General features: G+C 35.1%; 1 protein-coding gene across 3 annotated transcripts in view; it reads left to right on the forward strand.

The window, feature by feature from the left end:
* LOC120540126 (adhesion G protein-coupled receptor A1) overlaps nt 1-25938 on the forward strand; it is a 671523-nt gene that overhangs the window by 614951 nt on the left and 30634 nt on the right. For all 3 annotated transcript variants that reach the window (XM_039770625.1, XM_039770633.1, XM_039770640.1), the window contains one exon: nt 7-130. In XM_039770625.1, coding sequence (XP_039626559.1) covers nt 7-130 — 124 coding nt within the window. The remainder of the gene's footprint in view (nt 1-6; nt 131-25938) is intronic.

Genomic DNA, 25938 nt, shown 5'->3' on the forward strand with positions numbered 1-25938 from the left:
TTGTAGCACAATCCGAATAAGCAGAAAGGGCTGCCATATGCTCCTCAACTTTTGTTTTCATACTGCTCTAACATTTGCTGTGTTTGCTGGAGGCATTAATCGCATAAAATATCCAATCATCTGCCAAGCCGTGAGTATATGAGTTCATTTCTTTGATTCTAATAATATTTTGCAATGAATTGTAGCCCTTTGTGAATTTTTGAAGGGTTTTTTACATTTTCCTTGTTGACGTATTGAATTTTTTTCTGAGGCTTTGAATGTCATACAGTTTAGCTTCATTTTTGTTGTTTATATTCGTTTTGTTTGTGAGCTGTTTCTGTAATTCCTTTGGTGGCCACTGAAAAAACAAGTATTCACTGTCAGGACACATTCAGCAGGAGGCATTGCCTTGAAAGTCACACCCTGTGATGTAATCAACACTGTCATGATTTGGTGTTTGTTTTTATTTTTTGGAGCTGTTCCCTGGTCTCAAAAAATATCTGAAATCTTTTGGTGTTTAACACTGTTCAAAATGGTGTGACAAAAGAATATGATTTTTTTTTCCTCCTGGGTGTTGCCATTTTGAGGCACTTGTTTTGATGGTAGCTATCCATTGCTATTGCAGATTGACTTTAAGTGATCAATGGTTTGTTGACTACAATTTTGGTTCCTGTCTTGGGTTTTGTTCATAAAATTTTATCATTTTGGTTTTGAGCTTGGCTTTCTTGGTTCTTATAATCCCTGTTCTGGTTCTATTTTCATTTACAACTGCTGTCACTGAGTGCAGTCAATATCGGGAAAATGTTTATTGAAGCAGGTGCTGCATATTTGTTACAATCCTGTTTTAATTTTTTATTGACATTATTCTAAGCTATTTTTTGGTCTATTTAGGGAGTTTGGAGCGTTGAAATTCCATTTCTGATCTTAGAATTTTAATACAAACAGTAATTAAAGTAATTAAAATATTTTCCAGAGTGGCGCAGTGGTAGCGTTGCTGCCTCGCAGTTAGGAGACCTGGGTTCGCTTCCCGGGTCCTCCCTGCGTGGAGTTTGCATGTTCTCCCTATGTCTGTGTAGGTTTCCTCTGGGTGCTCCGGTTTCCTCCCACAATCTAAGGACATGCAGGTTAGGTGGATTGGTGATTCTAAATTGTCCCTAGTGTGTGCTTAGTGTTTGTGTGTGTGTGTGCGCCCTGTGGTGGGCTGGCGCCCTGCCCAGGGATTGTTTCCTGCCTTGCGCCCTGTATTGGCTGGGATTGGCTCCAGCAGACCCCCGTGACCCTGTAGTTAGGATATAGCGGGTTCGATAATGGATGGAAAATATTTTCCCATCCGGATGCCATGTTTTGTAGTGGGCATCCCCATTTTGTCTGCATTGACACAGCATTGCTCAGTACGAGTGACCAGAAGTGTGCAGCGTGTGACGTCACCACTACGATGGTATAGAGGTCAGCACCATGACATTCCTGGTTATCACCATGTTGAAGATAAAAAACTTGTTTATAAGTGGGTGTGTTTATTAGTTTGATTTTCTTTTTACTAGCTGTTGCACAATGACTTTCTGACTAAGAATTTTGTTTCTGATTTGGTTTAGGTAATAGATAGTATTGATTTTTCCAGTACTTAAAGTTGGTCAGTTGAGTGATTGTTTCACCCTCTTGTCCATCTCAATATAACCTGTCTTCCTCGTTATTTGGCAGATTATAAGTAAATATATGTGTCTAAGTTTGTGAATACAAATCAAAACCTTTTTGCAGTTTCCTTTTCTTTTGAATCTTTTGTATTCAGTGTTGCGAATAAATGGAAAAATGTTGTCCAAATGAGAATTCATTTGTGGATCAGGAAATTAAGTAATTGAGGGAGTAGTATGTATGTACTCTGATTGAATAACAGGCTGAAATCATTACATGACAGCTAAACTGACCAATTATCAAAACACAAATTTACAGTGGTACCTTGGTATACGTCCACTTTGGAATAAGTCCAACTTGGTATATATCCTGTTTGGGCGCGAAACATTTTGCTTGGTATACAACCTTTGTTTGGAACACGACTCGCGTTCTAGAACACCACGCGCTACTCTTGTTAACCTCTCTCAAGACAAAGCCATGACTGCCCACGAGCATCAATACGCCAGTTGCTTGCATTCAGTTAACAACCCGCACTATAACTCTATGTGAATTTTTACATGATTTTGTGTTTTTTTGCGTAAATTTGAATTGATTGTTGAAAAGTATGAAGGTGGCTCGAGTATCCAGGACATGGCTGCTGCATAACGTATGCCGAGAACGACGATATCTATGATTGTGTAAAACAAAGACGTTATTAAAAAGTAAAGTGAGGTTAAATTTTCATTTATTTCATCTAATTGCTTTCGTATTTATGTATTTTAGTATTAAGCAGTTTTTAAATTATTTTATACAACCCCATCAATGTATAATATACCAATAATAATAGGATTACGTCCTGTTTGGTATAAGTCAAAGGATCTGGAACGGATTAAGGACATATACAGAGGCACCACTGTATAACATGACAGCTAAACTGACCAATTATCGAAACACAAAATATACCCAAAATCACAGTAAGTAAAAAGCAAAGTAAGTAAAATCTTTCATATAAATTGGTGAAACTGTCTGCAACGACAGCAATGTGAGTAATTGATCATTATTCGAAACTGAAGTGCAGAAAATAATTCCTAATATTCACAGCAGTCAGACCTTTTGCTCAGATTCAAGACTAACATTTCATTAGGTATTGGTCTTTATGGCATATTAGTTTGTCTTTGGGGTTTTAACAGTCATTAACCCTTACTAGTTCTTGCTTTACATTTTCATCTCATAGTGCAGTTAACTACTCATTTCATGACAGTAAATTTGCTTAGGTGTTGAACTACTAATGTACCTACATTTTAAATGCGGCTTATTTCTTGGAGAACAGTAAAAGGCCAATATTAATCTGACATATTTCATGAAGTTATGCAAAAATTAATTTGGTTTTATAGTAATATTGTAGTTACATTTAAAATATGTTTCATCTATTTTAAACAACAGCAACTACAAAATGGTACTAATATCTTTTATGTTATTTTTTTAAATTAGAAAATGTTTTAGTTTTGTCCTTTCTTAAATCTTGTTTTCTTGTTATTTTGTACATTTCATGCATTTTCCTTAATTGAACATTTATGTCTCTCAAATGAGTTCTTTTAACACCACAGTTGTAGGCAACATATGATGCATACAAGGAAGGACCCTAAAATTCTTTGATTTGGTTAATAGCACAGGAGTAGGGTGTAAGTTATACAATGTGCCTCCATGTATTGCATAACTATAATCATTTTGATCAGTCTGCCAAGTGGTATTATGCTGAGTTCATTGAGATGCATATTTTGAACATTTATTCTACAATCATGCATGTGACTTTAGGTTAATTTATTTTCTACAAGCTGAAAAAAGCATGTCAGGTTATATCACACATCAAGATATTAATGATGTTGTTTTTTTAATATAAACAAACTTGTTAACAAACAGTTTTCATGTGAACAGATTGTTAATAAGCAACATTACATTGAACTGCTCATGTGTCTGTGGGAAAGCATCAGGAAAAAATGTCCAGAGCAGTGGCACACACAAAACTGCATTTAGAACCATGACGTGCACATACACACCCCTCTGCACCATGACAGCACATCTGCACTCACCATATTATCAAAGAGTTTTTGACCAAAAAAGATCTCACTTCTTGTGACTTTTTTTGGGTCCCGTAATTAAAATTAAGACAAAAAGATGATAATTTGCTACCGTACAAGAACAGAAGTACAGGAAATTTTTATAGGAAAGGTAGAAGTGCTGAGACAAGTGTATTGCATCTCAAGGGAAGTATTTTGACAATTAATTGCTTTTAGTTGTAAAATAGATTTTTTTTAACAAATCAAGGAATTTTTGTGTCCCGAGCCCCACCAAATCCCATATTTTATTCTAAATATTTTTGGATTTCTGTAAATTGTGAATTTAATATAGGTGTACGCAATAGCAATACATCATGCATATACAGAAGTAAGTAATTTCTAATGTACATGTCTATTCATAATTTAATTTATGGTATGCAACAAGTATGTTAAGGTTACGGTAAGGTGAATGGTTGCACTTGTGTTGCTTGGAGTCAAAAGGAAAGAGTTAATATTAAGGACAAACTAATACTATTTGTAGCAATGAGAAAAGAAGTTTTCTTCTAACTATATCCAGAAATTGCTGTGTTCATTCTTTAGATTTTGGTTGCAGCTGTGCTAAACTGCTATACTATTTGGGCAAAAAGGTCTGCACATTTCGTGAACAACCAGACTAGTGAGGTATATATGGTCTTTTTACGTCCACACAATATAACACACTTTCAGCTGATCAAAGTATCTTCCTTGTTGCAATTTAAACCTGGTCATTGAGTTGATTTGGTATACTGTTCTGAAGTATTTTTTCCAGACTTAGCACATAATGATTGTTTTGGTATGCACCAGAGATTACAGTATGTCAGACAAGAGTACAAATGTGAGGAAAATTACGATTTGAAATAATTTATCCTGAGAAGATATTAGGTCTTGTGAAATCAGCTCTAAATTTTACTGTTTAAAAATTGAAGATGCAGCTTTAAACATGAAGATCAAGATCTTTTTTCTTCACTGAATGTCCTACTGCTTCAACAAAGTAAAGGTTATAAGTGTTTATGTTTACTTTTGAAAAGATCATTACTCGGGCTCCATTTCATATTGTCATGTGTAAAGAGTGCAGTAAAATTCCTACTTGAAATTAACTTTACTAACTTGCAACACAACACCACTCTCAGAATGATTTATTAGTTTCAAATCCTGCACTTGAACAATATCACAAAGCTGACATGGCTGATTTAGGGATTTTGATTAAAAACATGAATATTCATTCAGAGACAAGAAGATTTTTGAGGTTGAGAAACTTCATATAAGACCATTAGAACAATTTGTACAAACAAAGCTCATCAATCCTATTTGCCTGATTTTCTTCCAAAATCACATTGAGTTGCATTTTTATACGCCCTAAAGTAATCTGTGTCACAGTGCTTTGTAATTTATTCCATGTGTCTATGGTTATGTTGGTGAGGAAGAACTTTCTAACATTTATGCAAAATTTCCCCTTAAAATGTTTCCATCTTGTTAAAGAACTTGATTTAAATTAATTAACTGGTTGCCACAATACTAATTCTTTTCATAATGTTAAAAACTTCAGTCATGTCATCTTATACTCTTTATTTGCTTAAATGAAAAAGTTCAGCTCAGTCGTCCTTTATAGTTGAAATCTGGCAGTAGTTGAGTCAGGCTAATCACTGACACCTCCTTCAAGCTCCTGTGTGAAGAATGCAATCAATGAGGTTTTGAGACAGGTGCCAAATGGTATCATAGGATGTTGTCCCAAATCAAAAGATGGAGGCCAGTGTTTATTAGTTATCAAGGTTTACTTATGCCTTGCTGAAATTGACCAATATTTCAAAAGCAATAACGCATGAATGTGGGTTTGTCGCTATACATAGTGAAATACTTATAATTATTTTGAAGCAATTGAAAACAGTGTATCATCCATGAGATGTATTAATGGAAATTCAGTAAAATTTTAAACAAACTATCAAAGAGATGCAATGTGTTATGGCCAGCAAGCATGTAAAAATAAAAAATACATGGCACAAATGCATCACTGAGACACATGGGACTGTACATTGGTATTGTAACTAAAATGACAACAAGATTATAGATCTTTGGGGCACCCGAAGGCCAACCCCGTATATTATAAAGAAAATGCAGGTACAGTATTGATGCATAAAAAGAAAAAGAAAGGTGCATAGACATGAGTCTCCAAAATGGCCTGCTCAAAATGGTGGGACTTCCAGTATTCTTGGTTCCCAGCACGTTGAGGATGGTCCAGGAAGGCAGACACTGGAAGTGACATCAGAGTAGTTATGGTCATCAGTCTTCCTGTCTGCATTGAGAGGAAGACAAAAGGCATTAGTCAACAGCATCCTCTTACTTTCCAGCGGGAAATTACAGATATCTGAGTCCTTAACACTAGAATTACCAGAGCCTACTAAAAAACTCATAGATCCCGTCCTCCTTAAATCCCATCACACCTCTCCACTTCACTCCCAGATAATCAATCAAGGCATGAGCTGGGAGAAGTTCGTGCCCTTTCTAAGTCGGTGGGGGGATGGAATAGCCGGCTGCTTGCAGATTGTATTTATCAGCACATTTAGATGACAAAAGATGCTGGTAGAGAGGTGCAAACGGTTTTAAGGTGGGCCGGATCTACGAGTTTTTATTTAGACTCTGGTAATTCTAGTGTTAAACTGTCCACCATGCACATGCATGTGACAGTATAGAAAGCTACAATGGATGGATTGATATCTATAGTTTCCATTCCTCATCAGCTTGTTTAGACCATATTTGCTTTGATAAACTATATCAGTGGCAGATGTTTCCAGCTCTACGTTAGAAATATTTTCATAATATAATGTGCCTGTGCTTGTTGCAATTGCAGGAGAAACCAGCACTGTGTTGTACATTTATCTGCCCATGATAAGAATCTGTTTAGTGGCTGATTCAGCAAAATACAAGTATTTTTACATGGTATGATAAGTATTTCTAAATCATGTCTACATGGTATCCCTTCAGTAAGATTTTACTTTTCTTCTTCTTCTCAGCCCACAGAATTTCCTCTTTGTACAGCAACATCTTTGTTAGCATCAAAGCATAAAGTTGTTGCTGAATGTTAGGTTTAATAAAATTTTCTTGTGGGTTGCTGAAGCAATGCTTTGCTACTCTCCCTCACTTATATCAGTTTCACTTAATGGACACACTTTGGTTGTAGACCTCACCACTGATGAAGTAATTCTCCCACTGGAACAGGAGGAAATCACTGTGTCTAGGCTAAATTAATATATTTAAATGCTCATGTAAAGAACTTTGTTATATACCCTTTACACTTGCCACCACTAGAATACTGTAATGCAGCATGACAGCTAAACTGATAGTTAACAACATGCAGTCCAGTCCAATGAGTAAGGCATTGTATTGAGTTTGTATTGTTGATTTAGCCCTCCGTAACTCATTATGTTATCTTAAGCAACTCAGTGCTCCATTGTTAACAACATGATTTAAACAATTCTACAATATGTTTAACTAATTATAATTGCTTGGAATAATGTTTGCATGATTCTAAATTGGCCCTAGTGTGTGCTTGGTGCGTGGGTTTGTTTGTGTGTGTCCTGCGGTGGGTTGGCACCCTGCCCAGGATTGGTTCCTGCCTTGTGCCCTGTGTTGGCTGGGATTGGCTCCAGCAGACCCCCGTGACCCTGTGTTCAGATTCAGCGGGTTGGAAAATGGATGGATGGATAATGTTTGCAATAGGAAGAACTATATAAGATAAAGTTTATTTGTATTATCAAGCTCTTACTGCTTTCATCTTCCAGGAAACAAAGCTGTTAACATCTTTGGAACAAGATACCCATCTATTGGGTACTGAAAATGACTTGATTTGTACCGTTATACATTTAAAGTTTTAGCTGTTTTGTTGAGGTCTCAAAAATAATATAATAATAAATTGTGACATTGCAGTATTGCATTTTTATTAAATAGATTAAATCAGTATACTTTTTTAAAAATATCTAAGTGAGCTAAGCCAAAAATGTAATTCACTACTTTATGAATATTAAATAGCTGGTCATATTACAATTGCAATGAATCATATTAATACTGTACTACTATAAATATTATGATAGGAAGTTTAACATTCTAAAAAAATTTCAAGATTGCACAGGGCTGATGTATTATGTGTGCCTTTATTGATTTTTGTAACTATAGTGAAGTTGGTTCTGTCACATACTGTAGTATGCAGTTACCATTTGTGGCTGCTTTCAGTCAAGGTGTAATGACATAGCTCTGTGTGAGACGGTTGTGAGTTCTGAAAGCCTCTGCCAATGCCAAATTAATCTGTTGTATATAATCCTTCTACTGTATATAAAAGCGGTCGGGATTGTCCTTCCTTCCCGTGAGTGGAAAGCGTAGCGGTATTCCGCTTATCGCAGACTTACTACTTGCAGCTTGCGGTACGAAGTGACATGATGTGAGCAGAGTTCTGGTGCTCCCATCGTTCCCTTGCTTTTGTGCGCGATGCGCTGGAAAAATAGACAAAATTATGTCTCTGGAAATAATTAATGTTGATGGAGTACAAATGCCTCACCGCGTAGTAAATATCAGGGGGGTTCAAAAGGGCGACCTCAATATAGAAAAAAAGTTTAAATTTCATCACAAAAATAACAGAAACTACGCGTATTAAAAGTAATACCGCTCAAATGCAATATAACCAAGTTAATGAGTTTGTATAAAATACCAAATTGATCTACATATTGAATTGCCTTAAGAAGTGGTCAACTTAAAAGTCGGTCGCCTTAAAAGCCTAGTTCATTATTAAAAGATGACCTCTTTATTCTTAGAATTTTCATGTGTAGTATATAAGTATGCATTTTCACTTTTCTTAACATCAGAAACATCAGTATATGATATATAAATAATGTGCACTCTCAAAATTACTGCTTACTCTGGAAAACAAAAAGTCCAAAAATACTAAGGAATGTCAAAATTAGTTACATATAGGTTAAGAGAAAAGCTAAAAAAGAACAATACATACAAAGTGAATTCAATCAACTCTTTCAGACTTTCTGATCCTTCATACCTCATCCTTCCTCTATATAGTCTGGTAAATAGTTTACTCCTTTCATAACAAGAACTAAACTTAATACTCCTTTCATAACAAGAACTAAACTTAACGATCAGTTCTTCACACATTTCAGAGTAGTTTAGTAACCACTAAACTTCTACACTGAAAAGCCAGATATGTCTTAGAGTTTAATTATTTGTCTGTGGAAATTGGGGAATGATGATTACTGTTGTCCTTAACAGTGTTTTTCTATTAAGCATGACCGAATCATACCCCATGCAGCTGGCATTGTTAATGGCAAATGATTAAAGAATTCCTTGAGCATGCCATTAAATTGTTCGACTTATTACCGTGGTTCACCTTTTTAATGCAGTTGGATCTTTCTGCAGATTATTTAAATTGGGTTTTTAGACACATCTTTTCATCTTATGTAATCTTATCAGAATTATATTACTTGGTATTTTATAATACATATGCACCAAATCAAGTTAGTATAAAATGTAAAGTTCTTTGTAAACATATGAAGTCTCAGATAAGCACAGTAAAGTAATACACAGATTTTAAATAATAATAGGAATAATAATAATACAGTAATGGTGAACACCTATCAATTATGTTTACATAAACATTTAAGCTAACATGCAAAAGGAATGATGTTTCCAGACTTGTCATCATAGTAGAAAGGTGAAACTATAATCTAAAAATAGTTAATTTAAGCTTATTTAAGATCTGGGTCTGTGAAAACAACACATTTACAATTTTTGTATAACATTCTTGAACCTGGTTATGATTAATCAAAATTTGCTATTATGCATGTGTGCAAGACTGGCACAGAAAAACTTGCACTGAAAAGAAACTGTTTTTTCAAACGAGATGAATTTTCTGAAATGAGTCCATGCGTACTTTCACTGCAGTCTTATCTGATAATATAAAGGAAAATGTACTTCTATGTTTAATAGTCTGAAGGGTTTTTAGAAAAAAATAGCAGTAGAAAGTTTGGCTGTGATTCTGTTTTTCTTATTGACATGCTTCATAAAAAATTAGTTCTGCTTTATTTTTAAGCTCAGTCAATAATGATATTTTATTAGTCTAGAATTACTTAACATGTTTGCTCTGCACTGGATGATGCACAATTATTGGTTTTCATATCTCAACACTACCAGTTTAATATTGAGTTTGTGCAGGGCTAGATTATCTGGCTGTATTTGTCAGACTAGCTTTTAAAACACAGAAGCACTTTTAGCAAATTTGCATTGAAAAGAAAAAAAACAGGAGTGGGTCAAAAATTATTTCTTAAAAAGAATCTTTAGTGCTACCTGAATTTTAGAGATGAGAGGAAAAGTGGATGCAATCAAATATTGCATAATTTTTCATGGCAGTATGTTTTCAATGCACTGAGAACATGGGTCAGTAGTTTTTTGTGCTTTGTATTGGTATGTAATTGTATGGAATCTATGCATCCATGTTAACATTTCTAATGTGCATCTATTAGAGTGAAAAAGCAGTTGCATTTTATCAGTATATGCATAACAAAATGCAACCCAACAGTAGGCATCTTTCAAACATTAGTACTGTACTGCAGAGACTCCATATGCATGTTCAGCCTGTGGGCTCATTTTGGTTTTCACAATGTTACAATAACACTTTTTCCTGTTGATCAAAACAATGTCATATTAAAAGCAAGTATGCTGACAAACCCCCTCTCACAACTCCAGGTCAGCAGGATAGCTTGTGGATTACTTATACTTTTTCAGAATTCACAGTTTGATTGATGGAAGCTAAATGGAATGGCATCCTGTCCAGGTCCTGCCTTGAGCTAAGTTTTGCTAAGATGGCCTTGGGACTCCTGTGACTCTGAATTAGATTAAGTGTGTTTAAGAATCGATGGTATGTAACCCTAGTAAATCTAAATTCATAAATGATATGACACACAAATTGGAATCTGAGTATTAGAAATGTTTAAATAATCACTTACATTACTTAATGTCTTTAGGCTAAGGGAAAAATATTACTGGGGAAAACAAAAACTCTTGGTCATGGGGAAAATACATAAATCAGTTTTTGACTGCACAGTAAATTAAATTCTGTACAGCACTGATGCAGCATAAATTTTAAATAATTTTTAACCCTGGGAATTCTGATGCATGTTTAGAATTTTTATTTTGCATATAAAGAAAATGTCCAGTTCCATCCATTCTGAGTGATGAAACAGTGATATATTTAATATTATTAATAGCAAGACAGCATATAAATGGATATGGTAGTTCAAAAGGCATTCTAAATCTCTGTGCTGTAATAAACCCTTTTACAATTTACATTATTTATAGCACATGATTAAACTGGCTGAAAAGGTTATTTTCTTTAATTTTCCTAATGCCTTTTACAATAATGATAACTTTTAAATATAAAATCATTTTAATTATGCAATATGTACTAAAATGTGGTTAAATAACATAAAATGTGAAATAATAATCTGTGCTGCTATTAATTTGTATGTAAAACTAGCATTAGGCTAGCCACTTTAAGAAAAAAATTACAAGCAATTTTTATGAGAAAAAAATATAACAGCATATAGCCCATATTAGTATAAAACTGATACAGATCAAGTTGCTCTCTCCTTTTACATGTTGGAAATATTTTTCATTACATAACTTTATATATTTGTCTTGACAAACTTCATTCTTGTGAAAAATATTAAAGAAAGTTAAAAGCATGTCATTTTGATTCTGAGTATTCATTAGGTTCTTTACAAAAATGCAAACACTTTGAAGATCCTGAGCTTATGGACAATTTATAACAAATAGATTACAGAGAAAAAAGCAAGAATAACTGCAAATGTTCCTTTTCAAGATATGTGGCATAGTTAGCCACCTGGTGAATACTTCAGAATGTGTGAACCATGCCTAAGAATGAACTTAGCCTTTCTTATTTTTTTTTCATATATGTCTTCATCTCTGTTGTCCTTTTTACCCCCCTTTGGTATTTCTCCTAGTTGAAAATAGTTCATTGATTGTTATTCCAGTTCTGTTTCATACTTTTATGCTTTTTAAACTTCTAGCAGTGTTTCTGAAGTAATACAGGATAGTGAAGGTTGATGGAGGAATGGATGGTGTTAATGGTTTGTAAAGATTTATACAACTACTGTAGGAACATTTATGTCCTCATATTTTTGAATTCTCTGCTGTACAGTAATGGCCGGTATTATAACTCTCACGCATATCTTTCATTCACAGTAACACTACTCACAAATAATAAAAGCTTCAAAGAGCTAGGACACCCTACCAGAGCCACTCAGATTTTATGTTATTAATGTACCAGGCAATATCAAATCAAAAATTACAAACTAAGGAAGCAGACTGCCTGACAGGTTGCAAACCAGTAAACATTAAATCTAATAATATCAAAGCCAGTCATAACCTGTTCTGTATTTGAGAAAAGCAGAATTTAAACATATATTAAACTAGAGGTGCTAGGCTGGTTGTTTTCTGTCTGAGGTCTGTATTTTTCTTTTGAAGTGTTCTTTTGTAGGATGCATGCAGGGTTATAGTAAGGTATTTAAGTATGCATGCATTAACGTAAGAGTAAGCATCAGAATTATTTGACATCTCAGTGGGCATTTTTTGTATTTGCTAAAATCTCATTGTGATTATTACATACTGTATTTACAGATGCATGCCACAAGGAAGCCAGGAAAATAATAATAATAACTAGCCAACCCGTGGCGTACCATATGCCGCATAATCAGTCCGATTTTTTAATGATTTTTAAACACAGGGAGAAAATTAACATTTGAAAAATCGGTAATGTAATAAATCAGCAAGAAAAGCAACATTGTAACAATGCATGGAACAAACCAACACACAATCGTCCGTGACTGAAAACTGGCGGAGCCCCATTGTGCCTTCTCCTGCCAGACGGAGGGATGCGAGTGCACTGCGCTCAGGCGTGGAGTGTGGAACGGCAGGAGAGGACGTCCACTCAGCTCCCTCCGTCATGCTAGTCTGCTGATTTCTCGTTCAGTATGCACTGCCCGCTCATGTGCCCACCTCCAACTCATCACTGGAGTCGTTGTCGTCTTTACACAGTCCAGATGCACCTGTGACTGACGTAGACGTTTCATTGCTCTGTGCGGTTTTGGCTGCTTTTCTATATATAATCCACCAAGACACCCGACCACGGTAGTAGCGAGGTGGGAGGGGGGTGTGCACAAAGGGTAGGGACGCAACCAGTGGGAGCGTATGAGCCACACTTAGTGGGAATTCCACGGTTTGCAGCCCGAATGGGGTTCAATGGCTTACCCACGCCTCTCTGTGCCGGGTAGACACACGCTCAGTCTCATGCATAATTATTAATTGAATGCTAAACACTTCTGGAAAGACACGGTTGTCTAAAACGGGTTGGTGTGAGAATACAACAGTAAGTGAATGAAAAGATGGAACTCTGGAGAGAGCAAAATACAACACAATAGTGAACCTGCAGCATAACAAACGTTGCATAATTTATTGATGGTTGAACACTTCTGGAAAGACACAGTTGTCTAAAAATGGACGGTTTGAGGATCCAACAGAAAGTGAATGAAAAGATGGAACTCTGGAGCGAGCAACATATAATTGTCTGTGAGTGACGAAGACGCATGTTTGTCGCAGATGCGAATTGCTGTATATAGGGTGTAAAACAGTTTGCTATGGTGCATGCGGTTGTGCGTCGTAACCGAAAACTCTGTTTTTAAAGACTGCTTACTTCATTGTGTTTTAACCTCAGTTGGAAAGGATTGTTTTAAAGATCCCATGGGATACCCCTCGCAAACCGTTTTACACGCTGCATATGGCGATTCACCTCCACGAAAAACATGCCTCTATGAACAGTTAACATGGCTCGGAGGTGCCAGGAGTTGGTGGGCGTGGCTCCTTCCTGTGTGTGCCATAGGTGTCTTACATGTGAATTCACGCCCCTTCCGGCGTGCTTTCCATGGTTGTCTTGCCTTAGTGAATTATATATATATATATAGATAATAATACATTTTATTTATATAGCTCCTTTCCCATGCCCAAGGCACTTACAGAATATAAGAAACAACGGCAGGGTATACAGTATAAATCATTGTACAAATAAATAAAAAAGATTAAGACAGTAAGTTCAGTGAAAAGCCTAACAGACAACATAATTGATGGTCTAGCATACACATACAGGTTACATGAGCATCTTGACAGAGAGGTAAACTGAGAGAAGGGTAATAAAGTCAAGTAGAGCTAAAAGCCTTCCCGAACAGATGAGTTTTGAGTTGTTTTTTAAAAGAATTCATGGAGTCAGCTGATCTAATTAATTTCGGTAGGTCATTCCAGAGTCTGGCTGCTATACAGCTGAAGGTCCTGTCACCCATGGAATTAAGATTAGTGTGGGGCACAACAAGATTGCCAGAATCAGAGGACCTTTATGGACGGGCAGGCACATAGTGATGGAGAAGGTCACTGATGTAGTTTGGCGCGAGGTTATTTAAGGTTTTGTTGGTTATTACTAGGATTTTATATTCAATTCTGTAAGACACAGGGAGCCAGTGAAGATGGAGCAGGATAGGTGTGATGTGCTCGCTGCTGCTGGTTCAAGTAAGGACTTTTGCAGCTGAGTTTTGAATAAGCTGGAGCTGTGATATAAGATTAGAAGGGGCACCAGCCAGCAGCGAGTTACAATAATCTACAATATACTAATAAAAGGCAAAGCCCTCACTCACTCACTCACTGACTCATCACTAATTCTCCAACTTCTCGTGAAGGTAGAAGGCTGAAATTTGGCAGGCTTATTCCTTACAGCTTACTTACAAAAGTTAAGTGGTTTCATTTCGAAATTCTACACGCAACGGTCATAACGGTTGACAACGTCCACAATGTTGAACTTTCTTATTTATGGCCCCATCTTCACGAAATTTGGTAGGCAGCTTCCCTGCGCTAACCAAAACCGATGTATGTATTTATTTCAGTGGTATGATGCCAGTGTCAGCCGCCATATTGAACTTTCCAACGGTCTTTGTTACTTATGGGCCCATCTTCAAGAAATTTGGTACGTAGGTTCCCACCGCTAACTGAATCCTACTTACGTACATATACACGTCCATAACCTGCAGCTCGGTCACCATGAGAGGCGGCATTGGGTCCCCCATCCTAACGCCTCCCACATTGTTGGCTGTCTGCCTATATAAGGCCGTCCGTCGCTCCAGTCTCTACATTCCCTTCCTTGCTTCGCCACGGGATTCACGTCTCCCTGCTGATAACTACAGCCTTTTTATTTAATCCACGGCTTCTCCGTTGTTTTATTGTTTGTTTATTACGATGATAGTTATTGTGTAGGTATTTTAGACTTACTTTACATTGTTCAGGTATCCATTTACTTTATCATTCCAACCATACCCCTATTAACATGTCTATCGAGGTGATCACCATCGATCAAAGAACTGTCACTTACCGGGTGGTTTCCACGCCCGGAGATGGCCCCTGCTTTTTCCATTCTCTTTGTTACATATTGCACGGCCATATCAGGCTCACTCTTGATATCCGGAGGAACATTGTGTCCTATTTATTGAATGACTAGGACAGGTTCTAGGTGTGGACTGATGATGGTACAGGAGATAATTATACTACACATGAGCACTATTAGAGTGAAATGCTTAAGCCCTTCACCTATGGTTCTGCATGTGAGATGATGACTGCTGCTGAATTGTTCGGTTGTCGCTTTCAAGTGTGCCGAAATGGCCAGATATTTTACACCTTTCGACAACCTCCAATGTCTCTTAAACATCTTAGATTCGACGATTTCAGTAGTGGACACTTTGATGTTCAGCACACAGCTTGGTCATATTACAACCGGAGGGCCGAACTGACAATGTGGTATACAAAGAGATCCTTAACAAATAATTATTGGTATATTTCCCCTCAGTTTAAAAATGTTTCATTTTCTTCTTAATAAAAATTTTAAGGCAGTACTTTGACACTGCGAAGCGCGGGTATTTTGCTAGTATAATATAATATCGATGTAAAAGTTTATTAATAATCTTTATAATTTAAGTAACAGAATTTCTGTGAGTCTGCACATTGTGCAGTAGTGTTAAGCAAGAAAGAAGTTGTTGTATGTACAGCAGTGTGCACAGTACATTGTTTGAATATGTTTTTTCAATGAGAAATTAGTCATATAAAAATGAACAAATAAAGATTGTTTTAAATGATACAGAATTGTTGTAGGAAAAAAATGGCACATTTGGACACTGTAATTTGAATCACTCTTTGTAACTGTCAGTCTCAATATACTCAGTAGATGGTGGCTAATTTATTCTGTATACCACAGAAACAAACCCAGAAGAAGTCATTCCTAGGGTCTTTGTTAATACACATTTACTTCTGCCTGTCAGTAGGAAGCCATGAAAAGATTTCAAAGTTTAATAATAGTCATTATAATTTTAAGTAATAGAATTTCTGTGATTATGAAACAAGCATTATTATCACAGTAAATGTTTTGTTGCCAGTTTATGACATAGTTAATTAAAATATTAGAGTTAAATGGTGCTGAATAGTCTCCTGTCACAATATTCATTTTAAATTGGTCCAGGAAACCTAAAGTCAGTAATTATTTATACTTCTTTTTCTAACCTGTTGGTAAGCAGCCAGAAGAGCAGGTATGCTGCTGTGCTCACCTGTTTCATCCTGAATTACATTTTATACAAGATAAAAAGTCTAAAGGAAGTTCCCCTTGGGATTAATAAAGTATCTATCTATCTATCTATCTATCTATCTATCTATCTATCTATCTATCTATCTATCTATCTATTATTGAATTATATTGTTACATGTTTACTACATTATATTCATTATTCATAAATTCTAGTGATTTTGCAGTGTCTGTTTCTCAGTTTTTTCCTTACATATAATTTTGATATAATAAAGGTAAAACATTTTAATTTAATCACATTTTTTACAGTTAAACAAGAAAGCAGTCTGTGGTGCATTTGTGGAAGTGTTTGGTGATTAGGCAAGAAACACATAAATAAAGTACATTTAATGATTAACAGAGCAGGGAAATTGAACTTAGAATATTGTTTTGAGATAATGTCTTTTTCCAGGAGGACTCATTTTGAGATTTTAACAAATCTAGTGCCTTTACTTTGTTTCTAGTCTTTAATTTGTATTAGATCTTAGAAATCTACTGTCATACTCAATCCTGAGTCTTGATAGTTTAATATAAAATCAATGTAAATATACAAAATAAGAACAAATATATTCATTATGATCATGCTATCATCATTAAATAAATGTGCCCAAATAACAACTTTAAAAGAAACACACTTAGTCATATTTTTCAAATTAATGTAGGAGGCTCATAATGTCAAGGTATTTCTTCACAAAGCACTCTGTGCTCATTCAAAGAATCCTTAGCTCCATAAAAACCAGTCACTCGAGACGGTGGAAAAATAAATCCTCGGGGTAATCTTAATGTCAGAAGCTTAACCCATGACATATATTATTTTTGTTGTTATATATTATTGTTAATATTGATGACAGAATCCAAATGATATATCACTTAAAGACCAGACCCAGTGTTTCATTGTTCTGAGGATGCACATTTAGGCAAATACCACATGAGTTAAATGATTTCTGTGATGACATGCAGCACTTCATTGCTTTAATATTGGAAGCCTGCAGATAGTCTTTTATTTGATGATTTTATTTAATTGATTACCAGGTGGTTCAAACAGAATGTAACTTCTGTTATTTTTTTTTTACTCAGTTCAACAATCAGCACAGATTCAATAAATCCAAGGGCAATTTAAGAGGGTTTAACCTGATACAAAAAGTTAGTCCTACTGGCAAAAAAATGGGTTCTTGTATATGCAGATTCCCAGATCTCATTGCTGATATTCCCATTGTAATCATCCATAAATAATTCTGCTATCTTATTTAGAAATACAGTCACTTCTCTTTATTACACTACAAAAAAGTTAAGAATCATATAGCTAGCCAGCAATTTTTCATCTGTATCTTAATGAAGAATTTTCACCAGATCATCAAAGACAAAATTAAGTAAAATAATGAAATAAATGCAATTAATTGGCATTTGTATATATTCTGAAAGGGCGGCATGGTGGCACAGTGGTAGCGTTGTTGGCTCGCGGTAAGGAGACCTTCTCAGGTCCTCCCTGCATGGGGACACACGCACACTCCCCCTGTGTGTGTGGGTTTCCTCCCACAGTCCAGAGACATGCAGGTTAGGTGCATTGGTGATCCTAAATTATCCCTAGTGTGTGCTTGGTGTGTGGATGTGCCCTGTGGTTGGCTGGTGCCCTGTCCGGGATTTGTTTCCTGCCTTGCACCCTGTGTTGGCTGGGATTGGCTCCAGCAGACCCCCGTGACCCTGTAGTTAGGATATAGCAGGATGGATATATTCTGAAAACATCATGCAGATAGCAACTATTGTTTGCAGTGATATGTTTCTTTTAAAAATACCATTTGAAGCACATTATTAATGAAAATAGGAAGTGACCTTCTAGATGTTAGATAGTTGCAACTCTTCATTGTGATGATGTTGCCTTATACTCTAGCATGGTAGCAGAACTGCCTGAATTGAGGTAGAAACATTCACAGTGTGTTCACAGCTTTTCTTCAAGGCTGAGAAACAGGCATATTGTGTGTTAAGCCATTGGACTGAAATGAGAAACTACGTAGATTACAGTGAGTAGATACATGTATTGAGGAAAAAGATTTTTTATTTCTTAATAGCCTACCATTCACTCAGATTAACTGGTAAGGTTCATAGCAGTAGCATTAAAGGCCTTGACATTGTTAATCTTAAAAATAACAGTGTTAGAAAAAAGTACCAAAGTAATTATCAAGCAAGTGATTCACTGTGTTATAAACAATTATAAATATAAATTCACTAGCTGGAATTTTCTTTCTTATTGTAAAATGTAAGCATTCAAAATAAAGTAAGAGTCATAACATTCTCAAACACATTCAGTCATATTTAGGGTAGTGGTGAGGCTGTCCTAGTGGCAATGAATATGAGGCAGGAACTGGCTCTGGGCAGGGTGCCAGTCTATTACAGATCCATACACACACTAACATTGTTTAGATTCGCCAGTCAAACTAACACATATATTTCTGAGGAATGTAAAAAAAGACAAAGAACTTGGCGGGGACTACAAAACATGGGGAAAAACATGCAAAACTCCACACAAACAGTAACTATGAAAATGATTCAAATCCAGGGCTAAGCATTGTACCATGTGACAAGTCATGAAATGTATGTTCTAATTATTGGATTTACTTTTTTGAAGGGAGGATTTTTAGTCTTTTAAAGCTGTAGATAAATTTTATTTATTCAACTTTCAAGTTACTAACAATGAAAATGTTCCTTTCAAAAAGCAGGTAGGAAATAACTATTGTGCAACAGCTTGTAAATGTTTTAAAATTAATTTAGAAAAAAGTAATCAGTGTGTAGCAGTTAACTGCACAAAAATAAATTGCATAACGTATTTTAAATTTTATTCATGCAAATCTTATATATTGTTCGTGGAGTGATTGAAAGAGAGTTTGCATTGATGTAAGTGAGGTAAGTGACTTGCCTCCCGATAGCAAATGGATAAATGTTTGATTTTCCGTTTGCACTTGATTATTTATGGCTAAGACTGAAATGAACAAACAGAATATTGTTCATCCACAAATATGCTCCAAAGAAATTTTGTTGACAATTTCAGGACATTTGTATCACTTTAAATGTGTGCCATGTGTATTTGTTTAATCAGATAATAAACAGAATTGTCTATAAAAATGAGGATGCTTTTTAGTTTTTGTAATTAGTATTAAATGTTGATGATGTCATTGGTTTATTCGCTACTTGGTATTCCAAGTAGAAAGTTGAAATAACAATGAGAATGATGAAAAAGAGTGTGATATTGGAACTTCAAATTACTATAAACACTTAAACAAAGATTTTACGCTTCAGTTTTGGACTTGTGATTTGAGTTCACAAAACGTTAATATCATTAGTAGAAACTTTAGTCTAAATCTGAAGTTGCTTGTTCATTATCTTTAATTAACACATAATTAGAAATTTGTCAGCTTGTTTTGCATAATATGAATAAATTAAAGGCAAACATTTAACAGTATACTCATACTTCAGTCTAAATATGAATTGGCATAAAACATTTCATTTTTAGAATTTTATGTTTCCATCCTATGTGGAAAGGCAATTTGTTTTTCTTCATCAAACGTGTACTTTGTACAACACAACAATTCCGCTTTTAGTAAAGTATGTATAAAGCTGAGGTGTTTTATACAGTGCCATTATTTTCCATTTGCTCTTTAGGTGTGTTTTTTGCTGATATGCTTGCATTTGAAATTATTCTTTTAAAACATTCATCACAAAAATTATCCAGCATTGTTATACAGTACAGACAGCATAATTTAATGTAATGTAATTTCTTACATTTGTTTATTGCTGTTTGGAAAATTTATTTGAGTGCTATTGAATTTCTACCTCAGTATTTTTCTCTCAGTCAGGCTTTAATTGATATTCTGTTTTTTGTTCATTTTTGTAGAGTCATCTTTTCTGCAGATTGTTGAATCTCTTTCAGATTGTTCTGAACAAGATATTGTAACATATAGATTAGTAACTATTTTAAATTTCGCAAATATTTACACTCCACAACTGTATTTTATTGATCTGGTGCCCTGATCTGGATTGGTTCTGTCTTGTGCCATATGTTTATATGATTGTCAGCATCACCCACCATTCTGCTGACCCATCCATAAAAAATATGTTTTATGTTGATAAAATCAAGTAAATTGTTCGTCAGTTGTAAGGGGATACTGTACACAAGAGGGGTTTGAGTGGCAAAGAACCATGGAGAGTCCCAACGTTGGCTATTGTATAAAGGTTTTCTTAGTGACATAGTTAGTAAACAGGAACCACCAAAAAGCTCAGCTGTGAGGGTAAAAGAATGAGAAACAGTAATTACTGCGTTGATTTGTTTCAAACCTAGTTTTGTTAAACTTTACTTGCATGTATAGAATGTTTTTTGATTTTGATAAAATAAAATAAAAAAAAGAGAGAAACAGCAATAACTGATAGAACGCCAGAGGCTCTTCACAAGGTGGCAATAAACTATTAATAAATGGAAAAGATTACATCATGCTGGATCTGGTGCCTTTAATTTGTAAAGTCGGAATCAAGGAATGCAGGATTACCTGAGTACCATGAGTTACTCTAGTGAGATGGTTTCAGGATGTATAAGGAGCTGTTCTAACCTTAAAAGGTGTTTGTAGAGAGATGGCCACAGAAGAAAGCCTTGAATTAAATTTTAATGCCAGTGAAAGGAGGTAGTGTGCCTAGACATTGAAAATAAGTGAAAACACTAGAGGCTAGTGAAGGAGTGTTGGGCACAGCAGACGAATCACCCCACCCAATTTGGCAAATCCTGTAGCACTGCGTTGTTGGCAATTGTGATCAGTTAAGTGTTGCATACCAGGCTCACACTCTGAACTTTGTTATGGTATTACAATAGATATAATTCCTCTTCATTAGAAAAAGTGTAACTTTTCATTGCTATTTGTGAGATACAGTATATTTCTAGAATCTGTTAATAGCAGTGAAACTAATTCTACATGCAAAAACTATAACACACTTTAGGGAATTAACTTACTTTCTCAAAGGACTGCATAACAATAGAAATTAGATGATCTTTTCAAACCTCATCAAAATTAACATATTTTTCCAAAATAAAAATGATCATTGTTTCTCTGAAGTCTTGCTCCAATAACTGTAAATTATGCCTTTTAGATTTCTTAAGGGTAACATTGTTTGCATACAGTAATGTCACCAATATACTTTAAGTTCAGCTATCCGGTGTAGTCAGTCTGATAGCATAATGTAATATTAATGCTGAGAGCTTATTTTTTCTGTGTAACAAGGTGAAAATAAGAGCACTGTTTCACTGCTAAATTTCTAAAACCTGGACGCATTTCAGTGAAATTATACATTTTTAGAGCTAGCCATAGATGGATCACATACCTCGTGATTCTGTCACACAACCTGCATGCTGGTCAAGGGTACTCAGTCAAAAACTCAGGAAGTAAATCCTTTCTTTAGACTCCTATAACCCTCTTCCATAGCTAGTATAGTTAAATCATCACATTCTAAATGCTTCAAAATGTTAAAATCATCCCTGTTAATCTTGAGACATTTTAGTTTAACTTATACACCACAACTTAATGCAACCTTAAATTCTCTGTAGCATATCCAGATCAAGGCAGCATAAAAGTGATAGAGGATGTTGGCTGCTGAAGGCTGGATTGTTCAGTATAAACATTATGAATATACCTTGCAAAAACATGAAAACTAGTTTGCCTCTGTGTTTGTGTGTTTCAACATTATCTGTCAAACTGAGGTTCAAAAGAATGTCCTCTGAATTGCCTGGTTTTAGTCCACAAACACACAAAGTATATGCTTCATTTTTTCCCCCATATTTGCTATTCTGAAGGGGTATTATTTTCATGAAATAGACAACTTTGGGCATTCAACATTATTTGACATCCCGAGTGATAGAGTTGCCTTTAAAAAAAGCTAAAGAAAGCTAAAATGTGAAAAATAAACTTACTAGAATGAGTATAAAGCAAGAAAATGAAAAAGAATGAAAACTTCTGTCTTGGCTGTCCCAGTGAGGCATTATGCAGGTGTATTGCTGTTGGTATAACGGAACCCCAGTAACGTTTCTTAACACAGTTCTCCTGAATGATTTGTTTTCAGAAAGTCCTCAGTGTTAGCGTGTCAGAGAGAGAATGTGCTGCATTGTTCATAATGGTACTCAGTTTTGTTATAACTTCCTCTTTTGCTCCTACCTCCGGGGGTCGAGAGTGTGTACTATAACTGAGCTTGCCCTTTTAAGAAGGTTGTGTTCTGAACTCATCAGATTTTAATTGTATGTGCCCATCTGTCATTTAACCATTATTGGCTGGTACCACAGCCTAAATGAAGGGTGTTGACATATATGGAGAGTGTGGCCAAGTGCAGGACGCCAGACAGTATCTAACAGCATGCAGACAGTTGCCATGCCAGGCCTAGAATTCAAACAGGGACCTGTAAATGCATGGGGCTATTCGGTACATAAAAATTAGCTGTTTTTTTATGGCCTTGGACAATGGCTTACCACCTCAAAACAGGCAACAAAGGGCAAAGTACTCAAACATTGGAAAATAGCATGACTTTAATATTGATTTGACTTGGTTCATACATTCAGGTACAGAGACATATCACATCACCATCATCATCATGAAAACAAAGTATAATTGCATTGTGAAGTGTCTTGCTTGTTATTGAGCTCTTCACTTTTCAGCTGTGTTTCTTTTGACTCAGCTTTGAGATGTTCAATCGCTGAATGACATTGCTTAGACGTAAATAGGTGGTAAACTATTGTGACAAGCAGAAGCTGATTGTGATAGTGCTTTTTTGTGTTAAGTATTTGTTACAAAGATTAATCTAGTAAGCAATTTTGCTATTCTATACACACATCTTCTGTCTATGACTGGAACATTCAGGATCTGTCACGCAAAAGAATTTGTACCTGATCATCAGCTTTCCTGTGTTCAGCAGTTTTTGTATGGCTATTTACATTTGAAAAGGAGTTAGTTTTATTATTTCATATTTAAAATCACCCCCTTCCCCAATGTGCCTTACACATATTTTAATACCCAGTTATGTTTAAATTCCGTTTTAGAATTATGGCTTATGATTTGTGCAGCTATAACACCCAGCACCCTGGCAACATGAATAACAAGACAGAAACCAGTCCTGGATAGAGCACCAGTCCACCACAGGGCCCACAAATGCACATATACCCACTTACACTAACTTACACTGCCAGGGGCTCATTTAGACACAGAAAATTTCTATACTCCATACAAACTATAATAGAGTTGTATAATTTAAACCAAGGGTGCTGGATCCTTGAAGCAGCAGCATTTCTTGTTTAATGTTATATTTTCAATTTAATATTATGTTAATTCAACAATTGGGAGTAAACAAATGCATTCTGCTAGTGAGGCATTATGTTCCTGATTTTGTTCTCATTATGGACATTGCTTTGTCTCTAATGGTTATATGACCTGTGCTAACATATCTGTGACTTGTTAGATGACTTCTAGAGATTTTGTAAAAACTGACACATTCTTATCTTCCTCCTGTTTTTTTGCCAGATATGTGGATCTCTACCACAATCTAAAGCCACTTTACCAATGTTTATTAGCAGTGTCATTGTCCTTCATGCTTACTTTTGTGTTCCTGAAAGATGTTTTATTCCTTTTTTATATTGCTCTTCTACTTTATTTGTCCAAAATGAGACATTGAAAAAGCTGAAGCAATTTGTGGAACTGGTTGCACAGTTAATTGAGCTCTACATATTTTTTAATTTTACATTTGTAATGAATTTTCATGTCTTAAATCATTTGTTTAGTTTCAAATGGAATTGTCTATACATATTCATGTTTGAACATTTTTAGTTAATTTTTTCTATTACATTAATCTGCTGTAATAGAAATTTGACATGATATATTCTGAAAGGATTAAGTAATTCCTTTTAACTGTTCTAGAAAAATATCATCCAACTAAATCAGTCACAATATAAAACAAAGAAGGGCACTTGGAAATTGTAATATACATATAAAGTAATAGTATACATTAATTTACAATCAATGGAGCTTTAACTTTTAAATTACTATAATATATATGTCTTTTACATTACAGGATGGTCAATGGCAGTCAGTGGCAGTTGGTATGTTTTTAGGTTTCCAATATAATTAGTCTTTATGCCGACTGATTATTTACTAGTGGTGATGTAGTTTGCATTTTCAATTGGTAAATCAACCATCTCTGTCGAAATCTTAACTTTTCATCAAAAATAACTTGTAAGTTGAAAGAAATCTGTACGCATCTGTGTAAGTTCCTTTAAATATGTATTATTCACTGTCCTTAAATCATACCAATATCTTGTTTTCCTACTAGCCCAAACATCCTTATAATTATATCCACTTATACAAGTTAATAAAATGTACATAAAATAGAGACATTAAATAGAAAAACAACTATAACTACTACATTATTCAGTTCTTATGGTCCCAAATACAGCAGATTAACAGAATAAGGTGAAGCACAGTATCTTTCAGCTAATAAGTAAATCTGAACAGAATGTACAGAATGAGGACAAGATTCCTGAGCAATGAGGCCTGAGTTTACTGTTATTTTATGTGCTAATCATTCCAGATATAACGCTTTAACAATAGTTTAACAAAAAAAGCATTGTTTTGCAAGCAACTGGATAACAGACGTGCAGATTATACAACACGAGTAACATGAGATTTTTTTTCTTTTTCCTTAGATGTTTTTCACATTGTTTGCCATTGTACAGCACTCACCATCACTGAATTATGTTATGTCATAAGCTTCTTCCTCTCTATTCTGCATGAAAATATGATACTTATATTTAAAGAAAATACAATTTTTGGGTAGGGTATTCCTTTAAAATGACCTTGAGCCATATACATTTCTTAAATAGAAATAATTACTTTGATTAAAATTAATACATGGACAACTCTGTTCAATTCAGATATAATTTTTATAAATTCTGTTGAAGTTTATTAGACTTTGTGTTACCTGTCATTTTGATCCTGTCTTAACAAGCCATTGTTCAGAAGTCTGAACAAATGTAGGTGTATATTTAGTACAAAGAAAATAGTACTACCACCTAAATAAAACTGGGAGGAACATCAGGGATTGGATAAGAAAAACCTGACACAAAAATAGAATGCAATTTCATTTGCAAAAAATAACACTTCTTGAGTATTGTTACTTCTTTGCATTGCTAATAGCAATGTTATTCCTATCAACAAAAACTTGTTGTACTGTTCTAGTGTGGTGCTGAGGTTTTACCTGCTGCACTCGGGTTTCATTCCAGGTGGTTCGTTCTGTGGTATCAGTACTTGCTCCCAACCTCCTCTTCTCATCTTTGGTGTTTGAACCAGAAGCCGAACTCTACTTCACAAAAGGTTCATAGAGCCAGGAGATAGTGCCTTGCTCCAATTTTATTTTGATTTTATGAAATTAGAGTGAAAATTACGAATAATTACCAATTCAAAATAAACAATAAAGCTTTGCTATATATTTATCCAGTTAACTTAAAATAATATTTTCAGGCTTTGCTTC

The sequence above is a fragment of the Polypterus senegalus genome, chromosome 1 (assembly GCF_016835505.1).
Source record: "Polypterus senegalus isolate Bchr_013 chromosome 1, ASM1683550v1, whole genome shotgun sequence".
Lineage (NCBI taxonomy): Eukaryota > Metazoa > Chordata > Cladistia > Polypteriformes > Polypteridae > Polypterus > Polypterus senegalus.